The sequence below is a fragment of the Wolffia australiana genome, chromosome 6, assembly GCF_029677425.1.
Source record: "Wolffia australiana isolate 7733 chromosome 6, ASM2967742v1".
NCBI classification, from domain to species: domain Eukaryota; kingdom Viridiplantae; phylum Streptophyta; class Magnoliopsida; order Alismatales; family Araceae; genus Wolffia; species Wolffia australiana.
The window spans coordinates 2,690,131-2,708,468 of NC_135840.1; the positions used below are offsets into that span (position 1 = coordinate 2,690,131).

An 18,338-nucleotide genomic window follows, 5' to 3' on the forward strand; every position below is an offset into this window, starting at 1 on the left:
TATTCTCACACATAAAAGACACCAAGAACAAGCTTGTCGGATCTCAGAAACTCACTATCTTTCAATCATCCCACAAGTGTAGGAAGCAAGCTTAAGGATGAATTTTACAAGGATGTATGTATCTATTTATAGATAAGAGGAAATGTATAGGAACGGGGGGTCGAATAAGAAGCAACCTTCAAAATTTTAGCTCACACAGACTATTGGATTGTAAGATATCAAGCTTTGAAGATGGATCAATCCTGGCCATTCAGTTTTCTATCTCTTCATAATGGGTTATGTCGCTTCCTCATTTTTTGTTGATGGTTAGAAAATTAGTCATTCATTTAATGATGGGCATAATCACCTCATCTTCCATGATCAACTACGATAAGAGCGTCATGGGTTTCTACATAGAGGAAAGAAGTAAAATGCACTTTTTTACTATTTTTAATCATTATGATATTACAGTGTGTCACTGTTGGGTTCTAGAGGCCTAGATCTGGATGAACAAATAGAAAAGATTCACAGCGGAAAACTTGAACGAATCGAACGGCATCAACAAAATCATTAAAACGTGTACCTTTCCACAGATCGCATCTGTGGTTTCTTGGATTCCGGAGAGAGACGAGTCGAGCTGCTCACGTGTGCAGCCTCTAGACGTATCCATGCGGTCCTTGGCACGTCATATCTCCTCCTTCTCATTGACGAGCCCCGTTCTTTCTCCGTCGGCGTCGTTACGTCGTCCCGATCACATCATGCATGGAGAGGGGTGTGGGGAGAGTGGAGAAGAAGGGGAAAGGCCCCTGAACAATTCTGGCCTGGATGAATTTCGTTCAAGGTCTTCCCCTGAGTGGGTTTTTTCATAAAAACCCCCAAAACTTAAGTATATCTTTCGACGTCCAAAATACATTTGCGTGTGACCCTCTAGGTCCATGTATCAATCTAGTTAACGACTCCAGCGGCCCAATAACCTTTATTTGCCTTTCAAATTAATTAACTATATCATCATACAGATTAATTAATGTCTGATTGATTTAACCCAATCGATAGGTCGAGACTCTGACACGTGGGTGCCAAGCTACACCTCGTGTCCTAGAAGATACAAAGGAGTGTGTATCGACTCACTCATGGAACCTATTCGTCATCGGTTACCGTGTATGTATAATCCCTCTTCCACTTGATGTTCCTTGGATGACTTAGGGTATGGTCAACTGTCAAACCCTAATCGATCGACCGAGTTAGTACCGATGCATTCGGAAATCATCGGAGAACTCTTCTCCGATATTTCACTGCCTTGACCAAGGACTTCATCGCATCATCTTCCTTGAGCTGTCACCTCTTATACCGAGGGTGGACGATCTCATCTTGACCACTCAATCGCCTTCGTGAACTTCTTGATGCACCTGAACTAAGACCGTTTAGAATCCCATGATTAGAGACTCGTTGGCCATAGCCAAAGTACAATCGTCCGTCCATAAGACGTCTTTGGTGTCTCAGGTCTAAGGACCACTCACACAACCGTGACGTGAATCAACCTGATTGACAGTTTGGTATAATACCATTCAGGAATTCGTACAGATCAATTCAATGAACTATTTTCACTAAAGAGCACCCACTATTTATCCTTAGTGTCTCCACACCAATGGCTACAGAAACGGCCATACTCATCATACGAGTGAGGCTAGATAGTGCTATTCTATTCGGATACTTTGATTTCCTTCTCGCGTATCCTTCGAATAAGAATGTTTAGAACGCATGCTTAAAGACTAGTGATCTCCGTATTACGATCTCATCATAATTCACTAAGTCCGATCATGTATTCATGGACTTCATTATAAGTATCACACGTGCACTATAATGAATATGTTATATTAATAAACATGGAACGAGATGTGGAATGTGTGATTGGCTTACCGGCCACATATATTTCCATCAGTCACCACACACTTGTTGGGTTCTAGAGACCTAGATCTGGATGAAGAATTCAAAATGATATGCAGAAAAAGACTTAAATGAAATCGTAACGACATCGATAAAAATTAATAAATAAGGAATTTGTGTCTGGATTGCATTCCATGATTTCTTGAATCCCAGAGCGAGACGACTCATGCTGCTCAAGTGTGCAGCCTCTAGACATATCCATGCAATCCACGGTATGTTGAATTTCCTCAACCCTCCGTCATCACCTTAATGTAGTCTCGATCACATTGGGAGTGGAGAGGAGGTGTGGGGAGAAGGGAGATGAAGGGAAAGCCCCCTTAAAAATCTGGCCTAGATGAATTTCGTTCAAGGCTGATAAGCTCAAAAAATGTGCTTTTAATGATTTAACAGTTTTTGAACTTAACCAATAAAAGTTATTTATCCCTTAGTGCTCAAGTACGGGGTCGAACCCTAGGGAGGCAATGGTGAAATTCATTTTTTATCGAATTAGGGTTTAGAACTCTAAACTTAACTGATATGAATTTTTTCACTCAAGTAATAGAAAATGTGTGTAGCTTGTCTCTAACCTTGTAACTTTTAAAATTCAAGTTATCGCAATTCGACATGATTTATCCTTAGCTAATGCATATAAAACGACTCGAAAACAGTGGAAATTTGCAGATTAAAATAATTGAAAACATTATTTTAAACGAAATCGTGAACTAAATAGAATTATGAAATTGCTAAAATTGAGCATGTAATCAAGTGTAAATTGAATTCAAATTGAGCCTAGAAATATCAGGAATGATCTATGAATCAACTTGAAAGAATTCTGCGCAACGAACAACCAGATTTTCACGATTTGATGTTTGAAATTTGGGGAAGAATACAACGCCGGATTGTCAGAATTGTTGTCCAATTCAAGCTCCAAATGCACTCCAGGTTATTCTTGAGTCGTCAAGGAAGCCAGGCTGTTTTTCCCAATTTTGGGGTAGAATACAGCACTGGATCGTTGGAATTGTTGTCCAATTCGAGCTCCAAATGCACTCTAGGTTGTTCTCGAGTTGTCAAGGAAGCCAGGCTCCTCAAGCTTAAAAATCAAGACCGGTTTCTAATTTCCTGTTTTCCCCAATTTATTGCCGTAGAATTGAAAGAACGAGTTCTTCCGATTCTGTTACTAACCCATTTTTTTTGCTTTGTACGCAGGTTGAACGAAGCGCCATGATTGGACCACGTGGCGGCGCGTACACGTCGGACTTCATTCGCATGGTACTGCGTACATGCAATTTTCACGAGCGAGGCTTGCGTGAACTATGTGTATCTGAAATCCCATTGGTCCACATGAGCTTCGCACGACTTAACTCACTACATCACATGTAGTGAGTTAAGTCTCACCTTAATGGTCCATGCAACCTACGCGTGGTGCGCGACATGCACGATGTTGTGTAAGTGTGTGTCACACACCGTAGACACTATTGTGGCTTCTGATTGGCTAGCGCATGGCTTGGTGCATTTCCTGCGCATTTAACACCGATTAGTGCTTAAACTGGCCCAATAAGGGCCAGTTTCATAAAAAACAATTTTTATTTAAAAACAACTGAAATAAATTGTAAAAAACATTTATCAATGCATGAAAAATGCTTTATTAATTTCTAACATAAGTTTTATTGTTAATCTCTTTTTGTTCATAGAAATAGGTCAATTAAAAACATTTAATTTCTTATAAATTTCAATTTTAAAATGTTTAAAATGTGTTAATTAACCTAATTATTTATCAAAAGTATTTTTTCTCTTGAAAATTAAGAAAAGTTTTGTTTTAACATAAAATCATGATAACATGCACTAAAATTTAATGTTTTTAAATGTTAAAAACCCAAAAATATGATGAAAATAGCATTTAGTCTTATTTGCATGTTATCAAGGGCCTTCCTATTTATACTAAGTGGCTATTTTTCATAAAACCCCAAAACTTAAGTATATCTTCCGACATCCAAAGATCATTTGCATATGACTCTCTTGGGCCATGTATCAGTCTAGTTAATGAATCCAACAGCCCAATAACCATTATTGGCCTTCCAAATTAATTAACGATATCATCATATAGATTAATTAAAGTTAGATCGATTACACCTAATTGATAGGTTAAGACTCCAACATGTGGGGTGCCAAGGTTGGTGGCGACGACGTCAACACACCTTCTTCGGACACGCCGCCACCGTCTCTTGAGACGTCCCGCATCATGACTTGTCGCCAAGTTAACGCAGCGGCATCAGTCACGTCTCCACCTACACACGCCCCATCACGCATCATGACACGTCGTCAACGCCAGATCCAGAACTACCCTTTGACGTGACACGATAACACGATGTCCACTTTTTTATTATGTCATTTCTTGTATTTTCTATTTCCTTCAAGGCCTATATGTGGGCCAATGTTGCGAAAGAACACTTGGCGAATTTATTTCAAGAATTGAAGTTTCTTTCTTCTTGGAGGATTTGCCCTAGCCCTCTCTCCCTCTCGGATCGCTATTTTTGTCGTCGATCGTCCGCCTAGCAAGCCTGCATCGGCCACCCAAGCAGGCTGCCCACGCCGGCCGCCAGCGCAAGCCCTGCCCGCGTAGGTCGCCCACACAGGCCACCCTAGCGGACTGCCCACGCCGGCCGCCCGCGCAAGCCCTGCCGTGTAGGCTGCCCACACAAGCCGCCCGCACAGGCTACCCTAGCAGGCTGCCCCCACCGGCCGCCCGCGTAGGCCGCCCACGCAGGCCGCCCAGACAGGCCGCCAGCACAGGCCACCCTAGCGGGCTGCCTACGCCAACTGCCCACGCAAGCCCTGCCCGCTTAGGCCGCCCACACAGGCCGCTCACACCAGCCACCCTAGCGGGCTGCCCACGCCGGCCGCCCGCGCAAGCCCTACCCGCGTAGGCTGTCCGCGCGGGCCACCCACACATGCTGCCTGCGCCGCCCACCCTAGCAGGCTGCCCACGCCGATCGCCCGCGCAGGCCGCCCACACATGGCGCCCACGCTCGCCACCGCGCGTCCGTCCGCATGTGCCCGCAGAGTCCCCAGCCACCAGCGCACGCCCGACGTGCCCCTCGGCACCCTCACAGACACTGGTCACGGCGCATACCATTCAGGTGTCGGGCCGCTGCCCCGCATCCCGCAAGGGGGCGACTCCCCCCTTGACCCCCCGCCAACTGACCACGCAGTTGGATCTGTGACACCCTGTCGTAGCGCACGTCGATCGTCCCACCAACGACACTTCGAGAATTCCCCGCAACCTCGCCGTGACTTATCTGGTGCAGAGGTACTCCAAAACTCTCTAGTGTTCCGTGTTCTTCGTCCAGTATTCCTCGAGAGTTCATCCACCGCCATCGGGTTTGCTTTGGATTTAAGATTTTTAATCAAATAGTTGAATCAGTTTTCAAATCTTCAAACGGACGATCGTTTGAATTTATTGATTTTGGTGCTTAGCATCATCGCGGTGGTTGAAGACAATACTCCCGCCCTCAACGAGGAAAGGGGCTACACCACCACTATTTCATCGGATTTAATTCGCAAAAGTAATCATGTGATTCTGTGGTCTGGTTTTATCCTACCCTTTCCCTAGTCGCCCAACACCCTATATCCGTCGTTATCCCATCGCGTTCCCTCTAGTCATCCTATATCAAAGGTATACCTCGTGCTCTAGAAGATACAAAGGAGTGTGCATCAACTCACTCATGGAACTTGTTTGTCTTCGGTTACCATGTATGTATAGTCCCTTATCCACTTGACATTCCTAGGGTGACTTATGATGTGGTCAATTACCAAACCCAAATTGGTCATCAGAGTTAACACTGATGCATTTAGAAATCATTGAAGAACTCTTCTATGATATTTCATTGTCTTGGCCAACGACTTCATCCCATCGTCTTCCACGGGCTAACACATCTTCTAACGAGGGTGGACGATCTCATCTTGACGCTCATTTATCTTCATGAACTTCTTGATGCACCTGAACTAAGACGATTTAGAATCCCATGATTAGATACTCATACGTCATAGTCAAAGTACAATTGTCCATCCACAAGATGTCTTTGGTGTCTCACGTATGAGGACCAATTACACAACAATGATGTGAATAAACCTGATTGACAGTTCTCTATAATAACATTCAGGGATTCGTACGTATCAAATCAGTGAATTCGTTCGGATCTATCCTTAGTGTCTCCACACTAAAGGCTACGGAAACTGACATACTCATCATATGAATGAGGCTAAATAGTTCTATTCGATCCGGATACTTTGATGTCCTTCTCGTGTATCCTTTGAATAGGAATATTTAGACACATACTTAAAGACTAGTGATCTCGGTATTACAATCTCATCATCATTCACTAAGTCTGATCATATATTGATGGATTTCATTATAAGCTCCACACGTGCACTATAATTAATATGTTCTATTAAGAAACATGTAACAAGATATGAAATGTATGATTGGCTTGCAAACCACATATATTTCTATCAAGGCTACGTAGCCATCTTTTTTTCTCTTTATGACTTTTATATTAAATGGCATCTTGGTGCATGTCATTTGTTTTCAAATACCCAAACATTATCCAATGATTTCCTGATGGTACGACACAATTTGTGTACCACGTCATCATCATTTGTATTTTAACCAATTATAGATGTACACGTGTGAGTCATTTGTACTGCAACAAATTTTGACTTTTCAATCTGATTTTTTAAATCATTTTTCCTCAATCTTCGAATTGCATTTATTTCAATTTAAATCTTATATTCTTTATGTTTGTTCATATCACCCTTGCGAAAAAAAAATAAAAACTTCTCGATAAATGATTGGGAAATCAGCGATGCCATAATGATCCATTTTCACAATGATTAGTTGTGCTAATTATTGCCGAAACTCTTGATTGGACATGATTTGATAGAATTTAATGGTGACACATTGCAGCACAATTTTAAAACCTTCGATAAATTAAAATTAATCTTTACAAAATAAATCCCATTTCATAAAAATATAACAATATATATTAAAATTTTGAAATTTCATATCCCCGTGAATATATTTTCAAATTTTCATACAACTTATATTATGAACCAGAAAATCAATTTCTCTAGTAGAATGATGTCAGAAATATCCTAAAAGATACCATTAAATCCACAAAAAATAAATTTTGTTTCAAAAATATAACTTTATCATCCTAAGCATAATAACACCTATGTCTAATTATTTTAATGTATAAAAGTATGTAAATTTTACAGAAATAATGTAAATATTTTTGTGTTCTCAATGTATATAAGTAATATTGTCTTGAGGAATCGACCCAACAATACGGATGATAATGTACATTCAGATTGTGCACATACATGTCATTTATCAACATCTGATTCATTTAGGTGAAATGTTCATGCACAAAATATGTTTTTTATTATTGTTTACTATGTTCAGATAATTAAATGTAAACTACTCTGAGTAAAAAATAATTATAATTTTTTATGAAATTTTCCCTGAGTTTATTATGATTTTATCTTTAGGATATTTTTTGATAATTTTTGTTAGTTTTATTTCATGAATAAATTATTTATTGAGGACAAAATAAAAATTGCCAGTATTTATATTTATTTCATGAATCAAAGACCTATCTGATGATCATATTAGAATAGAAAGCAAGTTAGTGGGTCATAGAGTGAGCTAGGAATAGAGGACCAAGAGTTTGCAGGTCATGGCGTGGCTCTACGGATTGTAGAATGGGTTTAATGGGCTGACACAATCAGGGAATATAGGTCAACCAGATTATCTGGTTTAACTCATCCTGGACAATGTCAACCCAAATTTGAAGTAGCAGTGGCATGTGGATCATGGCAAAGTATCATGATGGTCAACTCGGAAGAACACACACAGTCTAGGCCATTCTATTTTGATTGGATGCCAGATTTGTTTATTTACGAAAAGGTAGAATTCAATACTTTTGGACATTGTGAAACATCTACATCAAGGCAGTGTGTGTTTTTGTGTTCGTCGGAAATCATAGATACATATGTTTATTCTTAATGCAGTTTAATGAGAATTTATGCTCCAATGAGAGAGACTGAGCTTTAAATGAGGTATTTCTATGGATACGAGTCAATGGGAAGTTGAGATCCAGTGTCGATGCATCAATTTTCTTGTGGGCAACCAGGTTAGTTTGAAATTTCTGACTCACTTACTATAAGGTACATACGATAAATTAGATTATAAACATCTCAAATTAGAAAAATGAATCCCATAAGAACTATATCCATATATTTACCACTTTGATGTTTCAGACTTATGAAAAATTAAAACATATTAAATCACCTTGCTGTGTTTTGATTTTCTGGGTCACATACTTCCTTACTAACTCCAATTTATTTCTCCCTAAATAATTCCATAAATTTTATTTATTAATAAAAATATCTGTGGGTCACCACAAACTTACCAAGACAAGAAATTCTAATTTTCTTAAAGTAGTTTTGTGATTATAAATTTTAATGCATGAATTATATAAATCCAAAAAGTCATTAGAGGAGATGAAACGGATCAACCAAGTATGAATTATATAAATCCAAAAAGTCATTGGCGTGTTTGAATTACGTGAATTTATGTAGTCACTATAGACAAACTAATTAATTTCTCTATTTTGAAAAATTAATAAACTTGGTATTTTATCAACATAAATATGCTTATCAAGTTACTAGTGGGGCCCCCTCGCAATGATCGCTTTAAATAATTTTGTGTGCCTTTGTGGGTGGTGCGGTGCAAATTTTGTGCCTTTGTGCGGGGCGCGGGAGGACGGGGGAGAAGGGCGGGCCGGTGGCAGGGAGGGGGGATCTCTCACTCTCTCTCTTCTCTCTCACTCTCTTTTCAGCCCAGGAGGGTACACCAATTTTACACATCGCACCGCACAGAATATTCGCACACCGCACATGGGTCTGTGCCGTGCAGTTATGTGCGCACGCCGCGGCCCCGCCTCTCCCCGGCCGCCCACACCCCTCCCCGCCGCCGCCCCGGCCCTCCCCCGACCGCCGCGTCCCCTCCCAGCCACCAGCCCACCCCTCCCTCGACCGCCCGCGCCCCCTCCCTGGGCCGCCCGTGCCCCCTCCCAGTCACCACCCCGCCCCTCCCCCGGCCGCCCGCTTCCTCCCTGCCGTCCGCGCCCCCTTCCCGCCGCCGCACCCCCCCGCCGTCCTGCTGCCCTCTCTCTGACGACCGCACCCCCCTCCCCGCTTCCCTGGGGCGGCTCCGCCGGCTCGAGCGGGTCAACCTCCACCTAGCTCGAACGGCAGCGGGGAGGGGGCGAGGGGGGAGGGGGGGCGCGGGCGTCGAGGAAGGGGATGGCGGCCGGGAGGAAGCGGGCGGCCAGGGGAGGGGCGGGGCGACGGCAGGGAGGGGGCGCAGGAGGCCGGGGGAGGAGGGCAGTGTGGCGGCGGGGAGGGGGCACGGGAGGACGGGGGAGGAGGGTGGGGCGGTGGCACAGAGGGGGGATCTCTCACTCTCTCTTATCTCTCACTCTTTTGTCAGCCAATCAGAGGCCAGAAGGTACACCAATTCCTATTATAGTATAGATTTACTTTTATCGCTGAAAAATACTGTAAATGCTGGAACAATGAAGATCCACTATCACAACAAGGTGATCATCAATTTAATGTCTTTTATGAAAGATAAAAATGTGTTATGGTAGTAATAAACCGCTACAAAAATATAATCCAAAAAGATTAGAGCGATAAAAGGGTATTCTTACTATCTCCATTTAATGTGGGATACTTTGGGGGCATCAAATTAGGAAGAGAGGATAGTGCATCCTAATCATTGACTGGGGGATGGATAAGGTCTCATAATGTCATATAATTTTGGGTATAATAATTATGATTTAAATGTATACTCCTAAATAAATCCATATTAAGTTGCATTATGAAGTTGGTTTTCAGGCATTGATACATTTAGGCAGCCAGTCATTGATCCATATCTCTGACACTCTTCTTTCGAGTCTTTTGGACATACTGCTAATAAACATTACATACACTCACAAAAAAATATTAAGTAGACTTGACATTAACTTGGTACCCTCTTCCATAGTACCTTAAAGATCTCTTCATATTTATCTTCAATTATTTTTAGTGAGATTGACTTAAGATAGGATTCATAATCTGGAGGTTTTCGTACTATTCAATATAGTCAAATTGACATCATTTTATCACTACGCCCCTTCATCGCTCCTGCCCTTGCACATTCGGAAGCCCGAAACCAATCACTCAGATGTTCCCCTCACCGAACCCGAAAACGGACCGATGGAACTGAAAGGGCTGTTTTAGATAACTGAAAGGGACTCTAAATATGTGAATGGATCACAATTGGATGTCCCAATCCCTAAACCTTAATCTTGACATAGGCAGGATTCTAAGTAAGGCTCTGGGATGGATGACGCAATACGGAATAGGACGGACACAGCAGGACGTAACTAGACATGGTTGTTCTATTCTGTTCGTTTGAAACAAACAAAAAAATTGCACAAAAGAACCGCACAGGGCCTCATTCTTTGTTATGTTCTTTTTTTGTGCAAAAACAAACAGAATTCGCACATTCGAACAAAATTAGCACATTCGTACAAAATTTGAATAAAATTCGCACAAAGCGAACAATAGAACCGCACACGGGTCTGTGCGATGATCTGTTTGAATTTGATATTGTTCTGCTCGAAAAACCGAACAGAATGAACAAATTCGCACAAAAGGAACCGAACAACCATGTCCAGACGTACCGACATTTCGGTGAGACATCCATCATAGAATTGGCAATTTCTCGCCATTTCTGTCCATAGAGGCTGGACAGAACGGATGACTGAACGGACAAAGGACAGTCGTAATTCTAGAGTAAATCAAAGGACAGTAGTAATTCAAGACCGAACAGAATAGTGAGGGACATTTTCCATTCTGAGGCCGGGATGCATCACTGGTAACAGCAAGGGACGAAATGTATGATGGAACATCATTTCACTTGCTTAATTCAAACAATCCATAAACATGGTAAACTTATGCGCGCTAAAAATTTACATTTTCCGAACCTAAGAGTGCTCTTCTTAGGCAACATGCGACATAACATTTGTACTAAATGCAATTAAGTAATTTTATTTCAAGAATCCTTCATGACAAGCAGGATTTACTTTTCTTGAATAGTTACTCTAACTATCCAAAATGAATGTGACTTTGATTGAAGGCCATTCAGGATAAAGACTCACTAACCCATCAAAATGAGTAGGCATTGACTTACAAGGAAGAAGATGGCTAAATTCTCACAAGGGAAATATAAGACTATCTCTTTGATGATTGCCTAACAAATCTTGGACAATATGTCAATAAAAGTTAGTACTCTGTATTTGTGGTGCTGGAAGTGGATAGAGGTTATTACTCGTACATTTTGACATCTGTAAAGAGAAAATATCTAAAAAAACCAAACCTGACTTTGGTATTGATTAAATTAGGAAAAAATATATATAAGACTGGTGGAATACTCTCTTACCCAACTTTTACTTTGACTTCTTCTCACGCCCAAATACCTTGATCCTTGTTCGCACCCACGATCAAGTCATGATATCCTCAAACATGATCACTATAAAACTTCAACCACCAACATAAATTAAATGAAGGGTTTAAACTATGCTCAATTAATTACTTCCAAAGAAACGGCGGAAAGTGATATTATCCGTGTAACAAATGATGATTTGTGTTGGTGAAAGGATACTACTAACTGTCCAACATATTTACAACATTCTTGGACAAAAAAAACAGAATCTGATGCTCTCAAAGAAATATTCTAGGATAAGTTCCGATATCAGGAAAACAATGAATGGTCCCTGAATTTTAACAGTTTCCAGATGGATAATCCCTTAAAATCCTCATTCTGTGCACTGATTTAATTTTTGTGGAAGGTATCCTTCAGAGGGAAAAAATCCGTGAGAAAAATGCATAATTATCATCTTGAATCGTAAAATGAGACAGTGAAAAGTTCAAACCACGATTTTGGTTTATTTTAGTACTTAACGACTTGGGTCAATCGGAAATAAAAGCCTCGGAAGGTCAATTATATAGAATTTACTGTATTTCTGCACAGTTACTTTATATGACGAGATTCGGAGGTAGTCTTGATCTTTGGAAAAGCAGAATGGTTTTATGAACATTGAAAATGCCAGTACGAACAATGCCTATGAAATCTATTGTTTAGGGTTGACTCATCATATATGAGAGAAGCTCAAAGTATTCCAAGTTATAGTTAAGTCAGTTAGGGTTAAACTCCTAGATTGGTGATGAGTAGATGAGGAGAATGATGAGTTGACATCATCATACAATGACGAATTTGCTATTGCAACGCGTCATCATCTCAATCATTGCCTTGTCCTCAACTCGTCATCGACTCATCATTCGTCTTGAACTAGGAGAGGATAACAATAAATATGACGATGACAATGATGTATTCCTCATTGTCCGCCAACCGTAAAGCCACGTGATTCAGTATCTGTAACCAGTGATAAGAACAACAAGACCCACAAAAAGGTACATACAGAACATACAAGAAATAAAATGGATGATTAGGTTAAGATACCTCTGAAGTAAATGCTAAACACACAAAGATGTGATTCCATCCCCGTTTGAAGTATACTGTGGTTTTAGGAGGGGAGTAGACAAAAGGAAGCACCCACTTTGACAATGTTTATGACAAGGTAAAATAAAAAGAAGGTAATTTTTCATTTCTTTCTATCTCCGTATTATATAGAATGCTAACAAATCCAACAGTTGCCAGGCTGGGATACCCCAATGATGGCGGCGAGGTAATAAAACAAAAACCCAGAGGAATAAATTTGGATGCAAAAATATCAGGATCAAATAATAATCAAGTAATATTTCTGCCAATGGAAGCTACTCACAGCCCATAAGCTTGGAAGACTGACAATCCTTAGCCAATGACGCCGGACATCCAGGGGACAACCACAGGCGCAGATGGGTGTAAGCTTCTATAAGATTCTGAGTACTCATCTTTGAAGTTCAGCCTTGGCTTGTCGGCCTAAAATCAAAATCATGATCATGGAGATGGAATACAATACTGTAACATATGGTTTTATCAGGAATATACATAGAACTGTACCCAAATATTTTTCTTTTGACGAAAAATCAACGATTGTCAGAATACTACATTTCAGCGGAATGAAATTTAGAGAAAATAAAAAAAGGAATGTTAGGTAAGGCTCATGGCCAGATGACAAACAGAACAGGATAGTAATCCAATCTGTCATCTGTCCTTATCTCAGAACGGCCAAGGAATGAAACCCCGTACCAGCTATCGCTCCTTTATTCTCCTTTACGATATGCTATAAATCACCACTTAACTATTCTCATTCTTAATCGTCCTGCTATCCGGTCAGCCATCCATTCCCTCTGACCCCTCGGACAGGAGAAGAACGAAACAACAAGCCCTACAACAGATGGCTGAACGGAAGACTGATCAGTTCCCTCCCCTCCATCCGAAACTGTTTTCTGTAGTCCCATTGTCAGGTTTAATCACATTGTTTGGGTCTTAAATCAGGTTTTCCTCTCTCCGGTCATCCATTATAAGAAGGCTATTATTCTAATTTCATTCTTAGGGTTTAATTGAGTTTGGGTTTACAGAACTATATACAGATGCATACCTGCAGGGAACCCCTGGTTTAATTGAGTTTGGGTTTACATATCTCTGTCAACACTTGCTCCTCTCTCTCCCTGATTATTCTATATTTCCCTCAGTCTCAAATCGAACCCCAAGAACTGAGAGCTCCACAGTTCATCTTTATTTCATTGTGAAAATTAGTTAAATAGGGAAATATCAAATGACGGGAAGACCTCATAGACATCAAGTTCATGGAGCTAACAAGAACATTTTATTACACAACTAGATAAAAAAATGATATCAGAACCTCTAAGTAGCTTCTGGAAGGTTGGGAGGCCAAGTATGGCAATCCACGATCCAGCATAACAAGAAAAAAAACTTTAAAATCTAAGAAATTTCACATAATTTATTAAAGAAAAGCTCAAATGTGGTAATCGAGAAGAATTACCTGTTTTAGCCAGCATTCCTGGTGCTTATGTTCATAAATGTCAGGAGAATAACATCCGGATTCTGAAGAACAATACACCCATATATTACACTTCATTTCCCCAGGTTTTGCATGTTTAGCTTGATCGAAACAAGCTTGGCAGCAATCTGCGGCGCTCTCCTTGTGGTGGGTAAGGCCCCATCTCACAGCGAATCCATCATAGTCTGTGTGTAGTTCAGCATGACACTCGGCTGGAACTGGTCGGCCGGGTATGATTTCTTCGTGGACAAATAATGCCACAGAACAAAGGATCAACAATTTAGTTTCATTATTCGTGAATATAACAAAAAAGCAGGGAAATATTTTATTTAGCGATGAAAAATCAGATTAAGATCCAAAATGATTCGAAGAGTAACACACAAGCATCAATAGATATTGACAAGTCCAAAATTAAAATAATGATCAGTGTGAATGAAAAGACGATGACATGCGAAACTTGTATTTGTGAAAACTTGTATTTCCGAAAATCAACTAGAATAATATGACATTAAACGAGAGGAGTATTGTTGAATGCTAATAAAACACAAGCCAGAGATGCAACGTGTTGATATGATATAGTTGGATGGGAACAAATGGTAGGATATCATTATAATAAATCATGGCCAAGGAACAAATGCCCAATTTTTTAAAAAAATTTGGTTTTGTAAATCATTGAACACTGATGTTCCACAACAGAGGCAAGAAAAATAAATCGATGCAACTGAGAAAGTGATGCCAGTCAAATGTTTTTTTAAAGAAGTCAAAGTGTAAATAGTCATTTTCAGTAAGTTCTCAGATGTGATTTGGGCGATAACTTAAAAGCAAACTCATGCAAGAGATTGCTTAACTCATGTAAAATTACAAAATAAATCAAAAAACGATCAAGGAATCCTACCAGGGTCGTCCGCATTTTCAGGTTTGTCATTTATCTCCTTGTTGACTACTTCAATCGGAATCCATACGCCAATGTTTTCCAATAATGTTAGCCAATCAGATTCAAATGCATTCTTCAGCGTCTCTGGTCCCAAATGGAGGCGAAAAGTATAGTCAATAAAAATATTTTAAATTATAATTTTTGGGATACTAAAAATAATGAAAATGGAAGAACGCACCGACTTCCGCAGGAGTGAGGCTTGAATTAAGAGTGACATTCTCCATCATCTTTTTTACATATTCCAGTTTATCAACGCGCCATCTTTCCAATGCATCTGGACAACATACGAAAATGTTATAACATTTTAACGAAATTTTATACATGACCCAACATGGTGCACACTTAAACAAATGACTGGAAAAAACTCAAAAACATGAGATTGAGCACAAAAAAATATAACCATAAACAAATAGAACCTCCCAGATGAATTGCACGTGTAATATAACCAGAAACAAAAATCGTTCAATACTATCATTATTAATAGCCAAAGATGATAATATAGATCTCATCAACAGTTATGAGGTCACTACCTGATGTAGCGACAATTGAGGATCAAACAATAACCAGTGATTTTTTTTTGAATGAAAACAATAACCAGTGATAAATCTAGAAGACTTTGAAATTAGTCCTTTCAAAAAATATTTTGAAGTTAGTTGCAATGAGAATTGATATGTGATGTTAAAATTTTCACGCATTTCAAGAACTGTCACTGCCGGTCTATATGTTATTTCGACATTTGGAGAAGAATCATAAATTGATCAAGCAAGGTCACAACGATGGTCTTAACAGTGGATCAATCGATCGTCTTAACTTGTAGACGTGACTTATTTTTCGAGTCAAATCCTAGAAATGGATGTCAATCCTGTCATAAACATAGAGCTTCTTGCATACTGACCTCGTTGGAAAGTGGAGTTAGCATCTGATCCGAGCCTTTTCAGTCTCTCCAGAAGCTCGTTGGCAAGATCTTGCTTCACAGGTTCTGATAAATTCAAATGCCTATCTTTATTTATAAGCTCCTTATTCAGTCTCTGAACCTTCATTAAAAATGGCAAAGTTCAAGAAAGAGTGATTTATTGTACTATCCTGCAGGTATAAACCTAAATTAACTAATTCTTCACGAAGAAAAACAGACAGAGAGAAAGACTTGGAGCTTTTAAATACTTAACTCTAAGAAGCATCCATAGGTTCTCAAAAAACAATATTAAGAGAAAAAGTATTCTAAGAGAAGTAAGAGACTCGGGCCCACCATATTCATTAAAAAGAAAGGATTTGGAGCCGCCATATTAAGAGATTGGCAATACCATTTTAGTTGTGAATGTGAAAGCAGAGTCCAAACAAGAAAAGATACTATATTCATAGTCTTTCAGGTTAGGCTAAAATTGTAGCAAACACTATCAAATATTAATACTATCACTATTTATTCTACAGTAAATAAATATTCAGCTCAAAAATCCTAGTGATCATGAATCAAAGTCACTATTATTTATTGTGATCTCTAGAGATAGAACAAAAGTTCGTTAAAGAAGCAAGTCTTCCAAAAGTATGCCAAACCAAACCAGATTTATCAGCACAATTGGCTTGATCAATAATCAACAGTCATTACTGATTCATTGTGCCTCCTTGTAATAGGGTTATAGTTCATTGTAAAGGAAATTCTTCCAGAAAGATGGCAAACCATACCAGATTTGTCACCCTAACTGGCTATTTCAACAATTCACAGTCTTTTATTTTATTTTATTTTTTGAACAATAAGGAAGACCACCCGAAACCGGTGGCCTACCTGCTATCATTAACGGTAAAGATTTTGTACAAACACTATACAATCAAACTCAAAAAGGCTATCCTCTCCCTCCACTCCAAAAAGACATCAGCACCTCCACATCATCAGCGCCTCAAACACAGTCTTTTATTTTATATTATGAAGGATAGTGGAAGATCATCCGAAATCGGTGATCAACTTAATAATATAGATGTATAAACAAGAGCTCCAAGGGGGCCAAATTGCTCCCCCCTTTCTAAACCGTCCAGACACAAAGCCCTTCACTTTGTGAATGATACCATCAAAGCCATCCTCCCCTCTACAGTGCAGCCAGATGGCCCATAGCACCGCTTGAAACCTTCAATGATCAGCCTACCAATAGGATATTCCACCTCTGAGAGAAACCCAGAAGGCCTCGTCAGAAGTGACATCCGCCCATGGAGTCTTCTGGCTGGCCCAAACCACTGGAGTAAATGGGCACTCAATGAACAGATGAGAGTAGTTTTCTTCAGTCCCTGAGCACAGAACACACTCTAAGGAAGTATCTGGGAATAGTTTTCTCCAAAAATTGTGTCACATGTCTCTGCCTGAGTTGCAGCCAACAAAAAATCTGCACCTTTAGGGAACCATACTCTTCCATATGTATCCACCCCCGCCGACGGTTGTCATCTCTTCATCAAACTGGTTCCCCGCCAACCCCTGGTTATTATTGATTCATTGTGCCCCCAAGAGGCAGAATAAAGATTCATCGTAGTGGAAATTCTTCCATGTAAAAAACAAACCATACCACATTCATCAGCCTGGTTGGCTTGATCAATAATCGACATGATGCATTGTGCCCCCTAGAGACAGAATAAATATTCATCGAAGAAGAAATTCTTCCAGAAGAAAAATAAGGTAAACCGTACCACATTAATCAGCTTGATTGGTTGAGCAGCTCGCCTTAGACGAATATACTCCACAATCTTTGCCACATGATCATCTGAAAATTTAGCCCCTGAATTGAAAACAAATGAATAAGAGAGTCAAATCAGAGAGGCGGAGCATAAAATCAAGAAAAATGAACATAAATTCGAAATGCTTCGACGCGAAACAGACCTGAGAGAGAAATGAGACCGGAAGAAGCGGGGGAGGAAGAGGAGAAAACGTAGATCGACGCGCACAGAGATCGAAGCACATAAAGAACCGCCAACAGATTCACGCAACAGACCACTACCGTAATCCTACTGCAGAAGCACCACCTCCCTCCGCCTCTCGTCATCGCCACGATGACGATCCGCGCTCCCTCATATCACTCGGCGACTCCGACCGCACTTCTCCTTCGCCAGATCTACAATGCTTCTTGACTGCATCATTTCCTCTCTTCTACCGCTGCTTGATCGTCCTTCCACGGTGATCCTGCTACAACAACCAGAACTCAGCGCAATTAAACACAAAATTCACGCAACGAATCACACACAGAGATGAAAAATCGAGTGAGATTGAGATTGAGAAAGAACTTGAAGAATTCGGCATTGAAATACAGCTAATTTAACGGCGATTCTCAGATCTTGGCCGGCATTGAAGAGCGGATTGAGGTTTACGAGGCGACAGAAATGAAGGTTGTTAGAGA

At 40.2% G+C, this 18,338-nt stretch overlaps 1 protein-coding gene across 6 annotated transcripts; it reads right to left on the bottom strand.

Annotated features, from left to right (window-relative positions):
• Nucleotides 1-10,689: 10,689 nt before the first annotated feature.
• Nucleotides 10,690-18,338, bottom strand: LOC144704676 (dimethylallyl, adenosine tRNA methylthiotransferase). Of its 6 annotated transcripts, none has more exons than XM_078577178.1 (9): nt 18,226-18,335; nt 17,825-18,124; nt 17,635-17,723; nt 15,863-16,001; nt 15,146-15,241; nt 14,929-15,051; nt 14,016-14,272; nt 12,852-12,988; nt 10,690-11,547 (listed from the first exon to the last, which is right to left on the bottom strand). In XM_078577178.1, exons 2-8 carry the CDS (start codon nt 17,985-17,987, stop codon nt 12,881-12,883), a joined length of 975 nt encoding a protein of 324 aa, XP_078433304.1. In that variant the 5' UTR covers nt 17,988-18,124; nt 18,226-18,335; the 3' UTR covers nt 10,690-11,547; nt 12,852-12,880. The 6 variants fall into 6 exon arrangements, with proteins under 6 accessions (XP_078433304.1, XP_078433305.1, XP_078433306.1 ...); XM_078577179.1 differs by having other exon boundaries at nt 11,521-11,539; XM_078577180.1 differs by lacking the exon at nt 10,690-11,547 and having other exon boundaries at nt 12,654-12,988; nt 17,825-18,127; nt 18,226-18,338.